Here is a 19,103-nt window from a genome sequence, read left to right on the forward strand (position 1 = left end):
GATAGACTCGATAGACTAATGTCAAATGTTAGTGAAAAGTACTTGATACAATGGTGACTCATATTCCATTTCTGTGATATTCTGGAAAAGGCAAATATGATCCCAGAGAGGCAAAAATGTATAGTCGAAGTGACATCTGCACTTGTTTGTTCATTGCAGCACTCTTTACAATAGCCAGAAACTGGAAGAAACCTGAGTGCCCAAGAACAGATGACTGGTTAAAGAAACTTTGGTACATCTACACAATGGAGTACTATGTAGCTCTTAGAAAAGATGAAGTCATGAAATTTACATACAAGTGGTACAATATGGAAAGTATCATGCTAAGCGAAATGAGTCAGAAAGAGAGGGATAGACACAGAAAGATTGCATTCATCTGGGGGATATAAAGTAACAAAGTATGAGATTAATACCCAAGAATAGCTGAGATCAGCACCAGGAGGATTACTCCATAACTTAGAGGCCAGCCGGGTATCCTAGAGGAAAGGGCAGTTCAGATAGAGAAGGGAGCACCAAATAAAGGATGTTTGGAGGATCCTCCCAGGAGGGGAGATGCATGTCGAAAGTAGACTATGGACTGAACATGTTTGCCACTCAATGCCTCTTTTGCAGACCACAACACCCAAAAGGAGAGAGAGAACACAGGGGATTGCCCTGCCACAGAGACAGGGGGGATGGGGGGATGGGGGTGGGAGGGATATTATCCATGGTGGTGGAAAATGGGCACTGGTGGAGGGATGGGTATCTGATCATTGTATAATTGAAACCAAAGCACAAAAAATTGTAAATCTACAACTTTAAAAAAAAATAAAATACAATAAAGGGAAAAAAAAAGGCAAATATGATAGGAAACATCAGTGGTTGGTTGGACTGGGTTAATTATCAATGAAGGAATTTTTGGGAATGAACAAATTTTTACAGTGTCCTTTTGTTAGTTACATGGAAGTAATTTTTAAATAAATCAGGCTGGATTTACCTTACATAAAAAAACTTTTTATACAAAAATCATTAAGTGTTCAGTAGCATTTAGTCCTGCCTCTACATTATTTCATGGGAAGTTTTTAAAGAATTCACAGAATTGTGAGTTTCCCAGTAATTGATGATGGGTAATATTAGGCTGTTGTTTGGAGGAAATATTTGTCATCATGATAAAATAGATGATTTTAGTGACTAAAGGTCAGGGAAGAATATTACAAACAGAAAGCACGTTGGGTCCTTGAATCAACCATCCTAATATTTATACTATCAAAAGAATGATCTGATACCACACAAGATCAAGTCAGATAACACTAGTCACTGAAGTTTCAGTGGATTGTTACAGCTTGTTGAGTAAGTTATGAAGAACTGCCTAGAACAGTGTTTCTCGACTTCCTTTGAACATGGTCCCCTCTGACCTTTCCCCCACTGACCTACCAGTTTGCACCCCAGTCTTACGCTGTGGTGCCCTGGGACTACCCTAAGGTACTGCCTCCATGGCCTGCAGTTGAGAAATGTCCTTAAAATACACAATTTTGATTTTTTTAATATAATGAGCTCATTCCAGAACAGAACAGGATACACAGCTGCCAGAATTGTTCAGAACAACAGTGACTTCCTGGGGACTAGGTAAGGATAAAAGTTAGTGATTTCCAGAGGGCGGGAGTGCACATAAGAGCCCTGGGTTTGATTCCAGGGGAATGGTTCCCTGAGCACCCAAAATAAAAGAACAATGTGTTTAAGCTATTGTGTATAGTATATAAATTATATATGCACAGCACCAATGTGTAATGTATTAATATGCTAAATGTGCTTTTGTATAGCAAGGTCTATACTTACATAACTTGTATATCATATAGTACATGAAATATACAAATAATATATGATTAACAATTTAAAAAATATTCATGTGAAAGACTAAAGATGGCAGGTGTAGGAAAGAAAGGGTCAAAGAAACATACTCTTAAAAGTACATGTGCTGATAACAAAACTGATTTGGGTGGGGGGCACAGTGATAGTGGCATTTGCCTTGCATGCAGCCAACCTGGGTTCCCATATGGACCCCTAAGCACTCCCAGGAGTAATTCCTGAGTGCAGACCCAACCAGGAGTAACCCCTGAGCATCGCATGGTGTGGCCCAAACAAACAAAAAACCCGTAAAACAAGAAAAAGTTGATTTTATTTAAAACTATATTATTAAACGGGACTTGCCTTACGTGTTTATACCAGTTTGACCCCCAACCCACTCTCCCAGTGCCCACACATCAGCAGGCACTGCCCTGAAGGCCCCAGGGTAGCCCGGGCCACTCCCATTCCCAGAGCTCCAGCAACACCACACCCACTGGACCACTTAGCTGAGAATTGCCTGGAGCCCCTGCCCCCACCCCCCAGCACTACATATAATCCCCCAAAAACCATTAGAAAATTCTTCTAAAAATGTGAATATTGTGAATAAAATGTGTAAGACTTGCTTTAAAATAATTGGAGCATGATAAATGAAAAAGATTAGAGATCAAATCAAACTGGCTAAATTTGTTGAGGTAGGATAATGGTCACGATTCATTGCTTTTCTAATTTCCTGTGTGTGAAATTTTTATCTTAAAGGCATTTAAATATATATGTTTAGTATGCTTTCCTTTAGGAAATATGAACAATAAAGCAGAACATAAAAAATTTGTTTTTGGTTAACAGGGATCAAATATGGGGCCTTGTCCATGTAAGGCAAACATATTTTTTAAACCAGAAAACAGTGTGATAGCTGACCTAGAAATTTGGATGTGGGCCAAAAAGAGAGGAATTCTCACAATGTTTTTCAATCAGGATTCCTCAAATGAATACAGAACACAGGAAATAATTTGCCTATATTGTCAGGTCTCCCAAGGACAATATATAACTACTAATATATTTTGTCTTTGAATTTGGGGGCACATTGGCTGCACTCAAGGATCAAACCTCACGGGGCTTGGAGGGTCATGTGGGGTGCTGAGGATTGGACCCAGGCCAGGTGCATGCAGAGTGCCTTATTGCTATATTGTCTCCCTAACCCTGTTTCTATTCATATTCTAAATCATGGGCTGGAGTGATAGCATAGCGGGTTGGGCATTTGCCTTGCATGCGACCAACCCTGGTTCAATTCCTCCATCCCTCTCAGAGAGCCCGGCAAGCTTCTGAGAATATTTCGCCCGCCCAGCAGAGCCTGGCAAGCTCCCTGTGGCGTATTTGATGTGCCAAAAACAGTAACAAGAAGTCTCACAACGGAGATGTTACTGGTGTCCGCTCGAGCAAATCAAACAATGGGAGAACAGTGCTACATTGCTATTCTAAATCATACGAATAAGTTACCTACAATGCATGTCTCAGGGAATTCAGGATAATTTCTCATGAAATTTCCATTAATGGTTCTTAAGAATTGAGTAATAAATGGAGAAAAGGGCATAATGCTATTTATGAAGTAATGATTTTTCTTAAAGAGAAAAAGCAGTGTACAAAGTCACTAAATAAAGCATAACCATGTGATGCTCAACCACTGGCCTGCAGACCACTGGTTGAAAATCAGTTTTGTAACTTTTTTCCCCTTTTAATCTAATTTGTAAACTCAAATTGTAGGCAAGTATGCATCAGAATCACCTCTGGGAACCAGAGACAGCCCAAGGGACTAGAATACCTGCTTTTTGTACAGAGGCCCCACATCTAATACCCACCACCCCATGACCCCTGAGCACCATCCAGCCCAAGCATCACTGTATCAAGGGCCTGAGCACTGCACATTTAGGCCTGCATAGCCAGGCCAAGTATTGCCAGCAATGGGTCCTGGGACCCTCGGCACTGCTTGGGAGATTCAAAAATAAAATCCTCTCTGGACCCTGGATGTAGCTCCGTAGTAGAGCATTTGCCTTGCATGTAAAATCCTGGGTTTTATCCCTAGGGTTGTTAAAAAAAATTGTTCTGGAGTTTATTAAAGAATTGGAGTAAATCTGTCTTCATCCCAGATAGTACAGTCAGTAAAGAGGTAAAACCAGAAGGATATAAAACTTAGTTCTTTCCACTGTAAGGATGTTCAAATTCTTTTTTTTTTCCTGCTTTTTTTTTTTGTGTGTGTGTGAGGGGGGAGGGTTCACACCTTCTTGGCTCATGCACTCAGGAATAACTCCTGGCATGTTCAGGGAACCTTATGGGATGCTGGGGATTGAACCTGGGTTGGCCATGTGCAAGGCAAATACGCCGTACCCACTGTACTATCACTTCAGCCCAGGATGTTCAAATTCCTTAAGATAAATTGACACATTTCAGGTTCCATTTGAAAGTTTTTGTATGTTTCCCCCACTTTAGAGATTGAGAGAAATCAACAGTATGATACGGACAGGAGAAACTCCAACCAAAAAGAGAGGGATTCTTTTGGAAGATGGAAGTGAATCGCCTGCGAAACGAATTTGCCCAGAAAATCATTCTGCCTTACTACGCCGTCTCCAAGATGTAGCTAATGACCGAGGTTCCCACTGAGGTTAGTCTGTTGTATTGAAACTATCTTTTCATACTCTGTTTAGCAGCATCATTTAATGCATGCTAAATTATGGGGCTTTTCCCCCTTTATCCTTCTAATGTCCTTAGGATATTCTTACTCACCCACCTGCCTTTTTCTCCTATCATTTAGTGCTTTCCATCATGGACTGTTCTAATTTTTTTGGCAAAACTGTTTATATGTACTGCCAAGAAAGTATGTTCAGATATGTGTATGAGAGGCTTTTGATATGCTCCAGGGCTACCTGGTTTTCTGGTGAGCTGTGGTGCTCGTAAGAAGCAAAGTAGGTATTTTATCCTCAAACATTTCATAGGAATGCAAGACTTGCATTTCTGAAACATGGGAGGGAGTCCAGACAAGAGTCCCAGAGTCACTAGCCCCAATTCCCTTTCCCTTTGTGTAATTCTTTCCTCTCCGCATTAGATGTGGTACAATGTGATAAGTGCTTGATTGTTAAGTGTGCAATGTGTGAGTGAACTTGTATAAGAAGAGGCACTTTAGGGCTGTCATAAGCATGATTTTGTAACCCAGATTTTGCTGTATATTTGCGATGGCACTTTCTACAATGTGAACTTTATTAAGTACAAATCTTCTAAGATAAACAATGTCTTCTTTAATGCATTTGTACTTTTTCAAGACTGTTAACGCCCCAGTCGCCACCATTGGGGCCTATGTTTTAAATTCTCCTGGTTTTTGTTATGTAGGGATCATCAGCCAATATTTTAAATCAAGTTGAAATAAGGAGATTAATATGAAAAAATTATGACTTGTTTCTGTAGGAGATAGTTATCCAAAAAGACGTGATATTTAAATCTTTGGGTGTGGTCCTGACAGTTAAAATAGGTTGGAGCATTTAGATTTTTAGTACATAGTACCATTTATACAAATTAGAAAATGTTATTTAACAGGTATTCAATTATCTACATATACATTTATTAATCACTATTCTAGCAGTTTTAAGGTTGGATGAATAATTTTATTAGGGAGAAAATTCAATTGTAAATTGAATCAATATAAACAAAGTTACTAGGTAACTTCATATTGCTCTGAAATATGGAACTTACACTGTTCAATTAGAATAGTGTTTCTGCAAAAATATTTATAAAACCTCTCAAGATACTGCTACTGTAATTTTATATGAGAATAAATGTATTTTTCAATAAAGCATTTATAAATTAATACTTGATTAGTTATATTATTTCTTCATAAATGACAAAAGATGATCATTTATTGATTTATTTTATCTCTACAAAACACATTAGTCATTCATCGTTTAAATATCTGACTTCATTAGAAACCGCCTTAGCACTTTCTCCCTCCTGCCAGAAAAATACATTAAGTAATTTGCTTTAGAAAAAAAAAAAACTATGAACAGTGTTCTGGTTTCTTCTCACCCACCCATATGTACCTCAGTGATAGCAGTTTTCAAATCAGTAAGACAGTTTGCTGAAAACTGAGAGTCAAATGATTTTCCACTTAAAAGTGCTAAAAGCTATGGGACCTGCTTTCTCTATTTCTCTTTTCCATATTCATATCCTAATATACATACAACTGAAACCACCAATTTAAAAATCATTAGATAGTGCTGGACTGTCTACTCATTAGTTTAAATGAATGTAACTTACCTTTCGCATTATATTCAGAAAAATATTTAAACCTCAACATCCCCAAAAATTTGGAGTACTAACTAGACAACCACCCTAAAGTCACTTCTGACAGAAGTGACGCATTACTTCAAAGAGCTTTCCAGAATTTGCTGTTAGAACCTAAGCATACATGGACAACACTGGTATCAGTCATTGTTCACACATTTTTACTCTTCAGGCAATCCTTTGCCATTGGTCAGCTTTAACGAGGCCAGAGTCCAGCAGGAAAGTGCACAGTGCACCAGAATCACCCGCTCTTAAGTTGCTACCGTTTTCTCTTCTTTACTGAAAGGTTGTACTGAGCCAGGCTTTACCCAGGACAGGCCAGCAACGTGAACACTTTTACTGTGCTGCTCTTCAGGCTTCTTCTAGGCACAATCAGAAACAGACATTAAACAAAGACTGGTGAAATTTTAGCACTGTACAAATTTTCATCCCTCTCCAAAAGACATTTTGAAAGGGAAAATTTGGGCTTTAAAAAAAATAATTATGTGGGTCTGAGAAATAGTACATTGGTAGAGCATTTGTCTGGCATGCAGGCTGACCCAGGTACAATCCCCAGCACCCAATATAGTTCCTGAAGCCCTGCCAGGAATGATCCCTGTATGGCCCAAAAACAAAACAAAAAAGTTATGCACTCACTTTTGGAGTCAGCATCTTTTCTCTGGCTTCATCATGTATAGAAGGATTCCATGGAGAAAAGCTTAAAGAGAAACATATTCTTAGAATTGCTTTTGACTTCTTTACTAAATTTAAATGTCTCCCCCCCCCCCCCCCCATCTTTTGGGCCACGCCTGGCGATACTCAGGCATTACTCTTGACTCTGCACTCAGGATTTATTCCTGGCGGTGCTCAGGGGACCATACATGGGATGCTGGGGATGGAACCCCAGTCGACCACAAGCAAGGCAAACACCCTACCCACTGTACTATCGCTCTGGGCCCAAATTCTTTCTTTTTTTGGGGGGGATCTTTTGTGCCATGGACAGAATCCTATATGTAGAAAGCACACTTTACTACTGAACAGCCCCCTTGGGAAAAATGGAAAAATGACTTCCATTTTTAATGAGACAGTTCTCCATAGTCCCCCTACCAAGCATTAATCAGTTTGCTAGCATGTAAGTTTTAGATGTTACATAATTTTTTTTCCACATAGAACTATAACTTACAGTCCACTTGTAGATAGGTTAGTTCATTTAAACCTCACCACCACTGCTAAAGTGGCTGTGGGAAAAGTCTGGAGGAAAAACATCTACCTTACAAGCTGAAGGCTATGAGATTCCTCGTGTCACCCACATATATTCACTGGAGTCTGTGCTGAGAGCTCTGTTACTTGGGGCCCCGGACCACCACAGTGCACAGTCTCCAGTACATGCACAGGTGTGTGTGGGGGGGGGGGGAGGGGGGTGATTACTACAAAGGGTGTGAAAGGAACAAAAGGTACTCAAAAGGGCATGACTCCTGGCTAACACCACAATGTAGGAGCACCATGCCCAGGAGTGTGGCCCTGGTATCGGAATATGCTTAGGCATCTCCACCAAGCTTGCGTGTGGCCCTTGGTTATTGCAACAATAAAAAGAGTGGGTAAAGGGAATAAAGATGAACACGAGGCACAGTTAGATAACTGCTAGGGACAGTAAAGCCAGTAAGTGCAACAGCCAACCAATGTTTTCTGCTAAGTACACACTCTTAACCTCTGGTGGTATGCTGTGTCCCCAGCAGTACCCATATGTTCAAAGGGGTAAATCTATCTATACTGAGAACCAAGTCAGTATCCCTCCAGCCTACCCCCCCCCTCCCAGCCCCAGTCAGTGTTCAGAGTGCTACAGGAATCCACTATTCAAGTGTCTCTCCTTTCACAAAAGCTGATTGTTGCCAGGATTGGATATTGATTGATTGATTTGACTGTTTTACCACATCCAGTGATGCTCAGGGCTGATTCCTGGCTCTGCGCTCAGGGTTCACTCCCGGTGATTCTTACTAGGGCCGGCTGCATAGAAGGTAAGCTCCTTAACCTGTGTACTATCTCATAGGCCCCTCTTTCAGATAGCTATTTAAAATTGTTTCTTGAAAAAGCTGGATAAAAATTGTTCACTGAAAAAGTTCTGATGTTTGGGAGCTGGAGCAATAGTACAGCAGATAGGGCATTTGCCTTAATGCAGCCAACCCAAGCTCAGTCCCTGGTACCACAGTGGTCCCCAAGCACAGAGCCAGGAGTTACCTTGGACACCGCTATGTGTAGCCCCAAAACAGAAAAAAGTTTTTATGTCTGATCACATTACAAAGATGTGGCCATATTTTTTAAGTTCCAGATCTAAGACCACCTGACAAGGGGGACTATATTGTACTGCAGAGTGCATGTATTTATGTAAGATATAATACTCACCTAATTGCATAGGGGTCTTCTATTTTAGGTTGGTCAAACAAACGTGCTGCGCACAATTTAACACTGTCAACCACTTTACTTTTAAAAAGCTGGACGTCTTTTTCATACCTGTGTCAAAGTTTAAATTAAAAAGTTACCAATGGAACTGACTGAACTGCATTTTCAAATCTAAAACAAACAAAAGCAAAGTCACGTACAGTACTGCGGCCTCTGGGTTGAGGGGGCTTGCCGTATCAATCTTGTAGAAGACTCTCCTTGCATACATTAATACTTGCCAGATATGGTTATGGTTCCGCCTGTAGGGAAACAGGACGCTTCCTTTTACTGATGGATCACTAAAGAAAACTTCACCTACTGGGCTGGAGAGATGATACTGGCGCACACACTTGACATGCAGGGCCCCCCAAGCCCTTGAGTACTGCCAGGTGTGCGCCTCCCCCGCCCCCGAATAATAGAATCAAAAAAGGGAGAAGACAGAAGAAAACATTCCCAGATTTACCTCCACTTTGCAAATGCTCTCTTCACATCCAGCTCACCGGAGGTGGGATCGACTAGCGGATGAAAGACGGGAATATCAAACACCAAGCGCTATAGTTAAAGGAAGACATGATCTTTAGTGGAAATAACGGAGTTTTAGTCCCAGACAGACAGTTGTAGCAGAAAGCTTCAGGATAAGCCAGTCGTCTGATTCAAAGAGCTGCCTGAACGGGGATATTTTTTTCCCCCATGAAACTTTGACAGGAAACAGGCAGATGCACTTTTCTCTACAGACATGCAGAGACTCCTTCTCATATATGAAGTGCCACAGAACAGCCTCCAGCCTTCCTGGTACACTCTGCAGGGTTTCTCTCTGTTTGGTACCTGTTTGATATCAGTTTGGTTAGAACCAAGGCAGAGGCGGGCATGGCAAGAGATTCAGTAGACATTTATTTGGGAATCAGTGGAGTCACCTTTTCCAGTCCTGCTATTTGGGCCCTCTTTGCTGATTACCAAATGATGCCGGGCTACTTACTGGGCAGTCCCCATCTGGGTAGTTGTCAGGGATATAAACTGTAAACTTAAATACACCGTCCTGGTAAAGTCCATGCCGAATGAATATTACTCCAAACCACACTGCAGGAGAAAATAAGAACACTTCAAGCCCTCTCCCTGTGTGAGAAAAACAAAATATGCTGAAAAGAAGGAATCTTACTTAATGCAGAACGGTAGGACGGCTGCACATAGACTCCTGGTAACTTCTGCTTCACAACCAAGGTACTGGAACAAAAGCAATAATGAGACGATTTGCATGTGAACAGCACATTCATTTTGTAAGGATTAGTTTTCACAAGAGGCAGAATCTGATGTCCCAGGCACATGTGCCGATTCAGCACAGTCTCACCTGCTGCCAGTTCACTGGCTTTGTTACTCCAAGTGCCTGAGATTTAAAGCAGAAACCACCTGACCCTCAAAAAAATGGCACCAGCTTAAGAAATGAAACCAGGGCCAGTGATATGGCACCTGCGGTAAAGCACCTTGGGTTTGATCCTTGGTACCCGATGGCCTCCGAGCCGCTGTGGATGTAGCCCTGGCAGTGCAAAGCAACTCCGGGAGTGCTCAGGGCCTCCTCCCCCAACCACTTCCCCTCCCCCCCAGCACTGCTGGTGTAGCCCAAAAAAGAAATCAGAGTTAAACAGAGAGATACAAAGAGATGAGCTTTCCCAGAAATCAACTTCCACCAATCCTGGAAACCAACCTGCAAGTAATCTGAACACTGCTAAGTTCTGGACATTAAGTTTAAGGTAATAGTGCTTGTAAAATTACCAATTTATACCTGTGAGTAGAACTCACCTACATATATTCAAAAGCCATTTGAAGATACAGTTTTAGGTATCTGAGAATAGATTAAAATTCCATAGCACTGTTGTTACATGGGCCATTTTAAGTGGCAACACCTGGCATGTGGCAGGCAGCCACGTTCCAATTTCTGTGGTGAGAGTCCTTCATGGCACCATTCCTACATTTACCTCCCAAGCCAGAAACCTGAAATCTACGGACCTTGGTGTGACAGACGGGGTGTAATGTGAGTGGAGCTGAATGTCCTGCCACGTGGCACACTAGTTCTGGGACCCAGTCACCTACCAACAACCTTTCTGCTCTGTTCTTTTCCACTGCAGCTTCTATGAGTAAAGAACTCAGGCTTATGATCTAACTTCGAAAAAACAATGTTAAGGGGCTGGAGCGATAGCACAGTGGGTAGGGTGTTTGCCTTGCATGTGGCCAACCCAGGTTTGATTCCCAGCATCCCATATGGTCCCCTGAGCACCGCCAGGAGTAACTCCTGAGTGCAGAGCCAGGAGTAACCCCTGTGCATTGCCGGGTATAACCCAAAAAGCAAAAAAAAAAAAAAAAAAAACCCAAAAAACAAAAAAAAACAACGATGTTAACCTATTAAACACACTAACCTGCCAATTATGATTTCTACTGAGAAGCAATAGGGCCTTATGTGGTCTTAGCTGATTGTTTTTTGTTCCCCTCCGCCCCAGTTTTGGTTGTTTTGAGCCACATCCGGCTGAGTGCAGAGCTTTGCATAGACCACTCTGAGCTATTCTCAGGGCATCATGTGTAGTGCAGGGATCAAACTGGGGTCAGCAGCATGCAAGGCAAGCACCCTGGCCCCCTATACTCTCTGGCCCCCAGTGGTTGTTTTCTCATCTATTTGCCATCATACTTCACAGGGCCACACTACTGGCACTTGGGCCCAGAGTGTTCAGAAGACACTGGGGCCACGCAGTGCCAGGGATCCAGCTCAAGAGCTTTACACCTGCGAGGGCCTGTGCTCTACCACTTGAACCATATCCCAGCCAAATCGTCACTCCATTTAAGTCACTAATATTCAGCATGTCAATAGCAGCATGGTTGGCAGATGTAGCTACTACTGTGAGGTTTGCCAGAAAGGCTATTTTGTGCTCTAATACAGACAGCAGAGTTAAGATAACAATAGAAGTCTGTCCTGCTCACTGCTCAGCCTCCAACACAAGGCCTCCATTCTCAGGCTAAAGAACCCTGCTACAAAGTGACACCCAACGAGTGACACATGGGTCTTGGGCCCTCTAACCATTACAACATTAGGAGAGTGAGGCAGGGCTCAAGAATACTTTAAAAATGGCTCCAAGTACAAAGGAATCACTGAAGAACTCTCCAGTATGTCTGTCTGGAACAAATGGTTCAGTCAAATGCTACCTGCAGGCACTCGTTACGCCCCTGTGAGTTGGTCTGAAGTCTGTGAGTTATAGTTAAGCTCTTTAACATTAAGCCCCTCTAAGGGCTGGGTGCTGGGTCATCCCTCCTTGCTCTGCAGAAGTGGTCAGCCACCGACATTCAATAGGTCCGGTGACAAGTCCTTCCCTATGGGGAACCCAAATTTTGATAACTTCCTGATGCTTGTGTGGTTCTGCTTTTGTGCGGTTGTAGAGGAAAAATCAAATTCCCTTTCTAAACAGCACACTTCAAAACTAGGAAGACAGGGGCTGGAGCCATAGTACAGCGGGTAGGGCGTTTGCCTTGCCCGAGGCTGACCCGGATTCAATCCCTGGCATCCCATTTGGTCCCCCACGCACCGCTAGGAGTAATTCCTGAGTGCAAAGGCAGGAGTAATCCCTGAGCACTGTTGGGTGTGACCCAAAATGCCAAAAAAAAAAGGGGGGGGGGGGGAAGACAGTTGCTCCAGTTCCTTCCATTGCTGCTCCTGATGCCCTCCTGTTGGTGGGTAACCAGAATGGAACACAAGCCTCCACCTGGGTCTAATCCTCAACCAAATCCTCCTGATAGAAAGGTAGGTCAAAATTAGATTTTGTTGACTTCCTGAATTAATAGCTTAACCAATCTTAATTTCTTCCTCTCCCAAACAAACACAGAGATTAAAGAAACACATCAGCCTTTAAATCTTATCTATCCAAGCTCTGAATATGACTCATCATGTTTTGGGAGAGGGTACTGTGTGATGCTGCTCAGGCCCTCATGAAGAGCCAACAGCCTGACCACTAGCAGTAACCTTCACTCTGTGCTCGTGGAGACGGATAAGGCAGCGAGGGGACTAAGCTCTAAGGTGAAGTGGTCCCCGGCACTGCCACGTGGGTAATCCCGAGCCACAAGTGTAGCCTCGGCTGCACCACGGACGTATAACAACAAAGGGAAGGGAACTGCAGGGAAAGGACTCACAATTCTGCAAGCAGAGAGTACTCCAAGTAGAAGGGGCCATAGGAAGCATGCGTGCCGTTCGTTGATTGTGCGGCTGGGGCAGGAGACGTCGGCTTAGTTATGGGCAAAGCATTTTTGGGAATAGAAGGCAGCTGTTTCTTTGGAGCAGTGCGCGGAGGGCTGGTTTTCACGTCCCCTGTTAATGTCTTCTCTTCACCATCAGTCCTCTGTTCAAGATGAAGTGGTGAGAACGTGTTAGGATGATCCCTTACTCTCTGGTGGAGCATCCCAAGCAGGGTGTAAGAGGCCCAAGGGCCCCCTGGCGACTCTCAGCTGACTGGGCTGGTGGTTCACTGAAAGGATCCACACAGCTAGGCCCTGCGGTGCCAGGGGTTATCCAGGACACCCAAGTGGTGCTGGGGGCCTCCAGGGCCACAGCTGGCAGTGCTCTGGGGGAACCATCCAGTACTAAGAATCAAACCCAGACCCGCAAGCATGTGCCATATCCACTGTACTATCTCCCAGTCCCCAGCAGGAGGATTCTTAAATTACAAGATAGACCTGCTATACTCTTTACAAGTACATTCTAGCATGGTGATCAAGATGAATCGAAAGGCCTTTTAACAGGCCGGCTATTGTGAAGATCAGAACAATGCCAAAGCAAGACTGAAATATTAGGAAACTTGCATTAGCTGCATCCTAGTTAGAAATAAAGGCAGGACTTACAGGACTTAATTGGGACAACAATAAATAATTTCTCCTCGTGCCTTCCCAAAAGAGGGTTGGGTGGGGTTAAACAATTAAACAAGACTAGAAAAGTTCCCCAGCACCTAGATGTTCTGGAAGGTTCAGGTATGAAGAGGGTCAATATAAGTAACATAGGCCAGGCGTTTCTCAACCTGTTCCTGACAGTGGCCCCTTCAAAGCTGGTTTCCTTCCTGTGACTGCTACAGGTTGGCTTCCTAATCTCCCATTACGGGATTTTCACCTCTGGGCCCCTTGGAATACACTTGGGGAACACAGGGGGCCATAATAACCCCTGGTTGGGAAATGTTGATAAAGACTACTGAAATTAGTCACTTCCTAATAGTAACACTGGGTTTACAAAGAATAAAACACTTGCTGGCTTCCTTGGGTCTGATTTTGATCTTGTCCCTAATGAATGGAACCTAAACTCTTAGGCATCCTTGGTCAAAGAGATCTAAATGAGTCAAAGACTAAAATACCATCTTCCCAGGTTGTTCTTCGCTCAAGTATACAATCTAAGCTGCTTAACCGGCTGTATTAAAAGTTTTATGTCACATGCATTAAAAAATATATATATATGTGTGTGTATGTGTATGTGTGTATATATATACAGAGATGTTCTATTAGAGATGGAATTAAAGGTTATTTTCATTTTATTGTTTGTATATTTTAAACAGCCCTAAAATGAAAAAGTAATTCTTTTTTACAAGTAAAAAACAATTTAAGAAAAATTAACCCAGTGCTCTGAAGTATGACTTGAGAACATTGGGCTGGCCTTTGCCCAAGGCTTCTCTAGCCCCAGGAATCTTCCAGTTGAGTAGAAAAACTACCTCAATAATGTGTCAGATTTAATCATATATAAATAGAACAAGTCAAAATACCACTAGAAGTCTGGGACAGGGCTTGGCTTATGTGGTAGAACACATGTCTTGTTTGCAGATGGGAGATCTTGAGCTCAACCCCTTACTCTGCATGGACCCCTGAGAACATCTATGTAGCTGTGATAGCCCCAAAGACTGCCGGGAGTGAAATCTATGTATAAATACATACGTACACACACATAGAATAATTTCTACTTGAGATCTGATCTCAGTCTCAGACATGGAATTCAACTGATAAAATAATTACTTCGCCAAAGTAAAACCTAAACTAGAGAGATCAGTTTTTTTTTTTTTAAAGAACACAGGCAATCATGTGTGAATTCTTTTGGCCTCTATTCTGATGCAAATGAGTCTCCTCACTGGAGGTATCAATTATAACCTACTTTGCGAGCAGAGCTTGTAGACATGCTCCAGAAAGGGTTCATAACGTGTTCTCCAAAGAAATTTGGTAGTCTGTGTCATCAAACTCTTCTGTCGTCAGAATTCACTTTACCTTAAAACAAGATGGAAAAACACCGAAACACACTTAACACCGACTGTTGAAGACTTCTGAGACAGTTAAGAGCCAAGTCTCGGGGGCTGGGATAACAGCTATGCATTTGAGCACTTACCTTGCACGGGTGATGCCCTTTGTTTGAAACCGGGCATCACAAAAAGGGCACGAGAAGGGCAACCACCTAAATCTCACAGTTAGGATTTGCAGAACCACAACATAACATTGCATCATAAATCGTTGTAAAAGCCTTGGAGAAAGAAAGTTTTGGCTGAATCGTTTCCCTCAATATCCCTTCCCTCCCTAGTCTATGGCTCCAGTTTGCTTTCCTACCTAAAAAAAAAAAAAAAACCAACAGGAGTCTGTGTGAGACCTTGGCCAGGATTCTGAATATTTAATGGCATGGTTTGGCTTTGGTGCCAGAAACACAGGAGATATGGACGACAACAGTTACCACTTACATGCTATCTAGGCATTTAACTGCTGGGAAAGCTGGGTCCAGAATACACTGTTCCCACATATTTGAAAAGTTATCTGTTCTCAGGGATATGGGAATGAAAGTTCCAAAGGAGCGATTTAAAAAAAAAAAATTGGCTGCGCTTAGGACTGACTTCTGGCACATTCCTGGCTTTGAGCTCAGGGATCACCCCTGATGGGCTTGGGGGAACATACAAGTTGCCAGGGATTGAAACCGGGTTGGCTGTGTGCAAAGCTAGTGCCTTAAACTCTGGACTCTGGCCCTCCCAAAGGAACACACTTTAAATGAGTTGTCTTCTCCCCAGTAGCAAAAGAAAAAGAAAGAAAAAGGTAAAGTATTTAAGTCAAGGGATAAGTGGGTCCAGTCATTGCTAAGAAACCCCCTTTTCATCTGCTTTTAAGTGTGGGAACTACAGGATTAGGCATTTAAGGAATTGCTAAACCATTTGGACGCATGGGCAGAAGAGTGCAAAAAGAGATTTCCCAAACACAACCTGGACCTCAAAGCTTTAGGTCGTGGATAAGAAAGTGTGCCTCCACGATCACAAAAGTCAGTGGGTCAGTCATAAAAAATCCAAAGGAAAAGCTACACTGCCCGAAGGATAGCACCTTCTCTGCTCGGCTGCCTTCCCCCAGGCTCACTTCTGTTCAAAACGGAGCTTCCTTCCCCGAATCCCTATCCGCTCCCATCACATGGCTGCGGGGAAAAGGGTCAAAAGAGCAACATAAGCGAATCATTAAAGAATCCTGTAGTACATGCTCTCTGTTCTGCAAAAAATCTGTTTTTCTGTCTGAACTGCGTGGTTCCCAGGGGTGAGTATGAAGTCCTGTGCCCTGCCTATTACTTTGTTTTGCTTTCCAAGACATCGTGCCACCCAGTAATTAAATCAAAGGACCCGGGGATCCTGGTTCTTCCACTAACCTGTTGACTTACATCCAGTAAGTTGCAACAGGGCTCTGCCAATCTGTCTTTAAAGGTGCCCGATGATGCAGGTGTAAATGGGCCATCAAACGTGTGGGAGCTGTTCCTGTTTGAACCAAATGAAAACAGTGGGTCCAGTGGTAGTCGCACCTGGCAGTCCTCGAGAAAAGAACTGCTTGGGGGTGGAGGGCTGAGGACAGGGCATGAATTACAGGTGTATCCAGGGACAATCAGCACCTGTCAGGCCCCTTCTATCTCTTAACACCTAATGAATGATTCCATGGCCAGCTCTCCCTCTCTCCTCTCCTTTTTATTGGAGGGGGAGGGTGGGTTGTACTCCAGGCGGTACTCAGGGCTTACTCCTGGCCCTGACCTCAGGGATCACTCCTGGCCCTGACCTCAGGGATCACTCCTGGCCCTGACCTCAGGGATCACTCCTGGCCGTGCTCGAGGACCTAATGGAGATGTCAGCGATCTAACCTGGTGGGCTGCGAGCAAGGCAGGCGTCCTACTCTGTATACTGTCGCCTTTTAAGAATCCAATCAAACCTGTCCCCAGGTCATCGTCTTACTAAGCTGGAGGCACTGTCGGCTGCTTCCCGTGCAGCGACACGGGGGTCTGGATGACTTGGAACGCACTTTCCGTACCCCTCACCCCCCACCTCCCACCCCCCCACTCCACCGCCAGCCCACCCAGGCGCACGGAGCCCCGCGGAATCCCAGAGGAGTGACAGGTGAATGGGAGAACCCAGGACACGCCCCAGACAGGATGAAAACAATTCCGGGATTTCCACCCTGCGAGCAAGACAAAAATCGACGTCCTCCGTAGGGTCCAGCTGCCAAGCAGGTATCCCTGAACCTGCAGGAACGACCCGTCCAACAAGGCACGAACCCCAACTAGCTGGGTGCTGCTGCAGCCGAGCGAGCGGTCCATCGGCACTCCCCTCCCGCCCCGCATCACCCAGAAACGGAGCTTTGCAGTTTCCCCCAAGAAGAGGGGATGGGGAGGTCTGGGGCGTGGGGAGGGGCGCGGAAGCGGGGAGTCCCAGAGAAACTAGGCAAGAACACCCTCGGCCCCGGGTCCCAGCTCGCCGAGGGCAGCCGGGACCGGTCCCCCGCGCCCGGGGCGGAAAACCATTTCCACGCACGCAGGGAATCTGGACAAACCTGTCTCGGGGTGATGTCAGGCACGGCCACGTCCTGGCCCTCGCAGAGCTCCAGGCCGCCCGAGGACCCGCGCGCGCCTCTGCCGAGAGGGCAGGGGGCTGGAGGAGGTGGGGGGAGGAGGGGACGGAGGAGCGCCGGGGCTCAGTGACGCCCCCCGCAGCCCAGCCCTCGGCCGGGGCTGCGGGGCAGAGCCGGGCGTGGGGACCGGGCCGGGGAGGGCAGGGCGGGCTCCGGAGCCGCCTCCCTCGGGCCCGGCCGAGCCAGCTCGCCCCGGCTCCCCGCGCAGCAGGTGCCTGCGAAGCCGGACAGGTGCCCGGCCCCGCCCCCGTGTCCCAGCGCGGCCGCCGTCGCCGCCAAGTCGGGAGAGCGCATAGGACAAATGTCGGGCCCGAGGACGCCGGCGGCCGAGGCGCAGGACTCCGCGGGTTCTCGCGTACCTACCAGCCGGCCTGACAGGGCACCTCCCCCGGGTGTCTTCAATGCAGGGGTCCGGGCTGCCGAGCACCGTCGCGGCCCGACAGCATCTCCGGCCGCAGCTCCAGGACGGCCCCGGCTGCTTCCCCGCCCCGCCCGCTTCTCAGCGTAGGGCTCCGCCCCCTCCCCGGCCACGCCCCAGAGCCCAGACCCTTCCGCCCAGCCTCCCTGCACCCACTGGCTGCTCCACCTGTCCGTCACAGACATTCTTCCGGGGCGTTAGGCGGAGAGCGCTCCCTTCTGCCAATCAAATCCGTTCCTCTCGGGTGGGGTCGCTCTGGACCCGCCCCTTACGTAACAGCCCCACCAGCGAGCTGTCAGTCACGGTTGTCTCGGGCGGGGAGCGACGGGGAGGAAACAAACAAGTACCTGCACGTCATTGGTCAGCGCGTCCGCCAGTCACCATAGTAATCGGCCCTTGGCCGAGGCAGCCTCTCACCCTCGCTGTGATTGAGGCTTTTCGTTGCCGGGGCCAGGGCGGGGCACTGGGGCTGCAGCGCCGCCTCGAGGTGTCTTGGGGGCCGGGCCGAGCTGTGTGTGACCACTCCCCCGCCCCGTAGGTGTGACCGGCAGGTTCCGAGGCCCGGTCCGGGAAAACAGCCTCTTGGGGCACTCTCAGTGCTGGCAGCCGAGATTAAACAAAGTGGCTAAAAGTTTGTATGAATTTAGCAGAGATTAAAAACTGTGAGTTTGAAATATTTTTTTAGCAAGCAGTTTGTGAAATAAAATAGATGTACCTTAAATATTTAAATTTAAAATTTATGGAAGATTAAAAACTACATATTTGTACAGTCAAAAAAATAATTCAAAAAATGCCGGATTCAAGGAGTAATAAATGCAAGATTATTATACTTCCGCTCTTATAAACTCTGGTGATTTACTTTCGAAATACTTTAAATATCTTTTGTGCTTGTTGAGTTATTATTTTATTTTTTATTTTGTGTTTTGGTCCACACCCGATGATGTTCAGGGCTCTGTGCTTACTCCTGGTCGTGCTCTGGGGACCATATGGGATGCAGGGGGATGCAGGGCATATGGGATGCAAAGCAAATACCCTACCTATTGTACTATCGCTCTGGCCCCAATTTTTTTTTTTTTAAGAACTGTAGGTAGTAGAACCTGGAAGAACAGCTTTATGTGACATTGAGAAATGCTTATTTGGAATGTAAAGGATGAAGGAACGGATGGATACAGCTGAGGAGAGCCACTCGCTCCACCCCACCACCACCAAGAAGCTT

The 19,103-nt window shown here is 45.3% G+C and overlaps 2 protein-coding genes across 8 annotated transcripts in view; one reads left to right on the forward strand and one right to left on the reverse strand.

Moving 5' to 3' along the window:
* RBL2 (RB transcriptional corepressor like 2) overlaps window positions 1-5,903 on the forward strand; it is a 53,645-nt gene extending 47,742 nt beyond the window's left edge. For all 3 annotated transcript variants that reach the window (XM_056135822.1, XM_056135823.1, XM_056135824.1), the window contains exon 22: window positions 4,306-5,903. In XM_056135822.1, coding sequence (XP_055991797.1) covers window positions 4,306-4,476 — 171 coding nt within the window. In that variant the 3' untranslated portion in view covers window positions 4,477-5,903. The remainder of the gene's footprint in view (window positions 1-4,305) is intronic.
* Window positions 5,716-17,983, reverse strand: AKTIP (AKT interacting protein). Of its 5 annotated transcripts, none has more exons than XM_056135828.1 (11): window positions 17,829-17,982; window positions 16,238-16,397; window positions 14,717-14,826; window positions 12,727-12,932; window positions 9,719-9,783; window positions 9,539-9,639; window positions 9,026-9,114; window positions 8,724-8,822; window positions 8,527-8,634; window positions 6,784-6,844; window positions 5,716-6,509 (listed from the first exon to the last, which is right to left on the reverse strand). In XM_056135828.1, exons 3-11 carry the CDS (start codon window positions 14,756-14,758, stop codon window positions 6,399-6,401), a joined length of 882 nt encoding a protein of 293 aa, XP_055991803.1. In that variant the 5' UTR covers window positions 14,759-14,826; window positions 16,238-16,397; window positions 17,829-17,982; the 3' UTR covers window positions 5,716-6,398. The 5 variants fall into 5 exon arrangements, with proteins under 5 accessions (XP_055991803.1, XP_055991801.1, XP_055991804.1 ...); XM_056135826.1 differs by having other exon boundaries at window positions 16,226-16,397; XM_056135829.1 differs by lacking the exon at window positions 16,238-16,397 and having other exon boundaries at window positions 5,716-6,506; window positions 17,833-17,983.
* Between the last annotated feature and the right edge of the window lie 1,120 nt (window positions 17,984-19,103).

Source organism: Sorex fumeus, unplaced genomic scaffold, assembly GCF_029834395.1.
Source record: "Sorex fumeus unplaced genomic scaffold, SorFum_2.1 ptg000122l, whole genome shotgun sequence".
NCBI classification, from domain to species: domain Eukaryota; kingdom Metazoa; phylum Chordata; class Mammalia; order Eulipotyphla; family Soricidae; genus Sorex; species Sorex fumeus.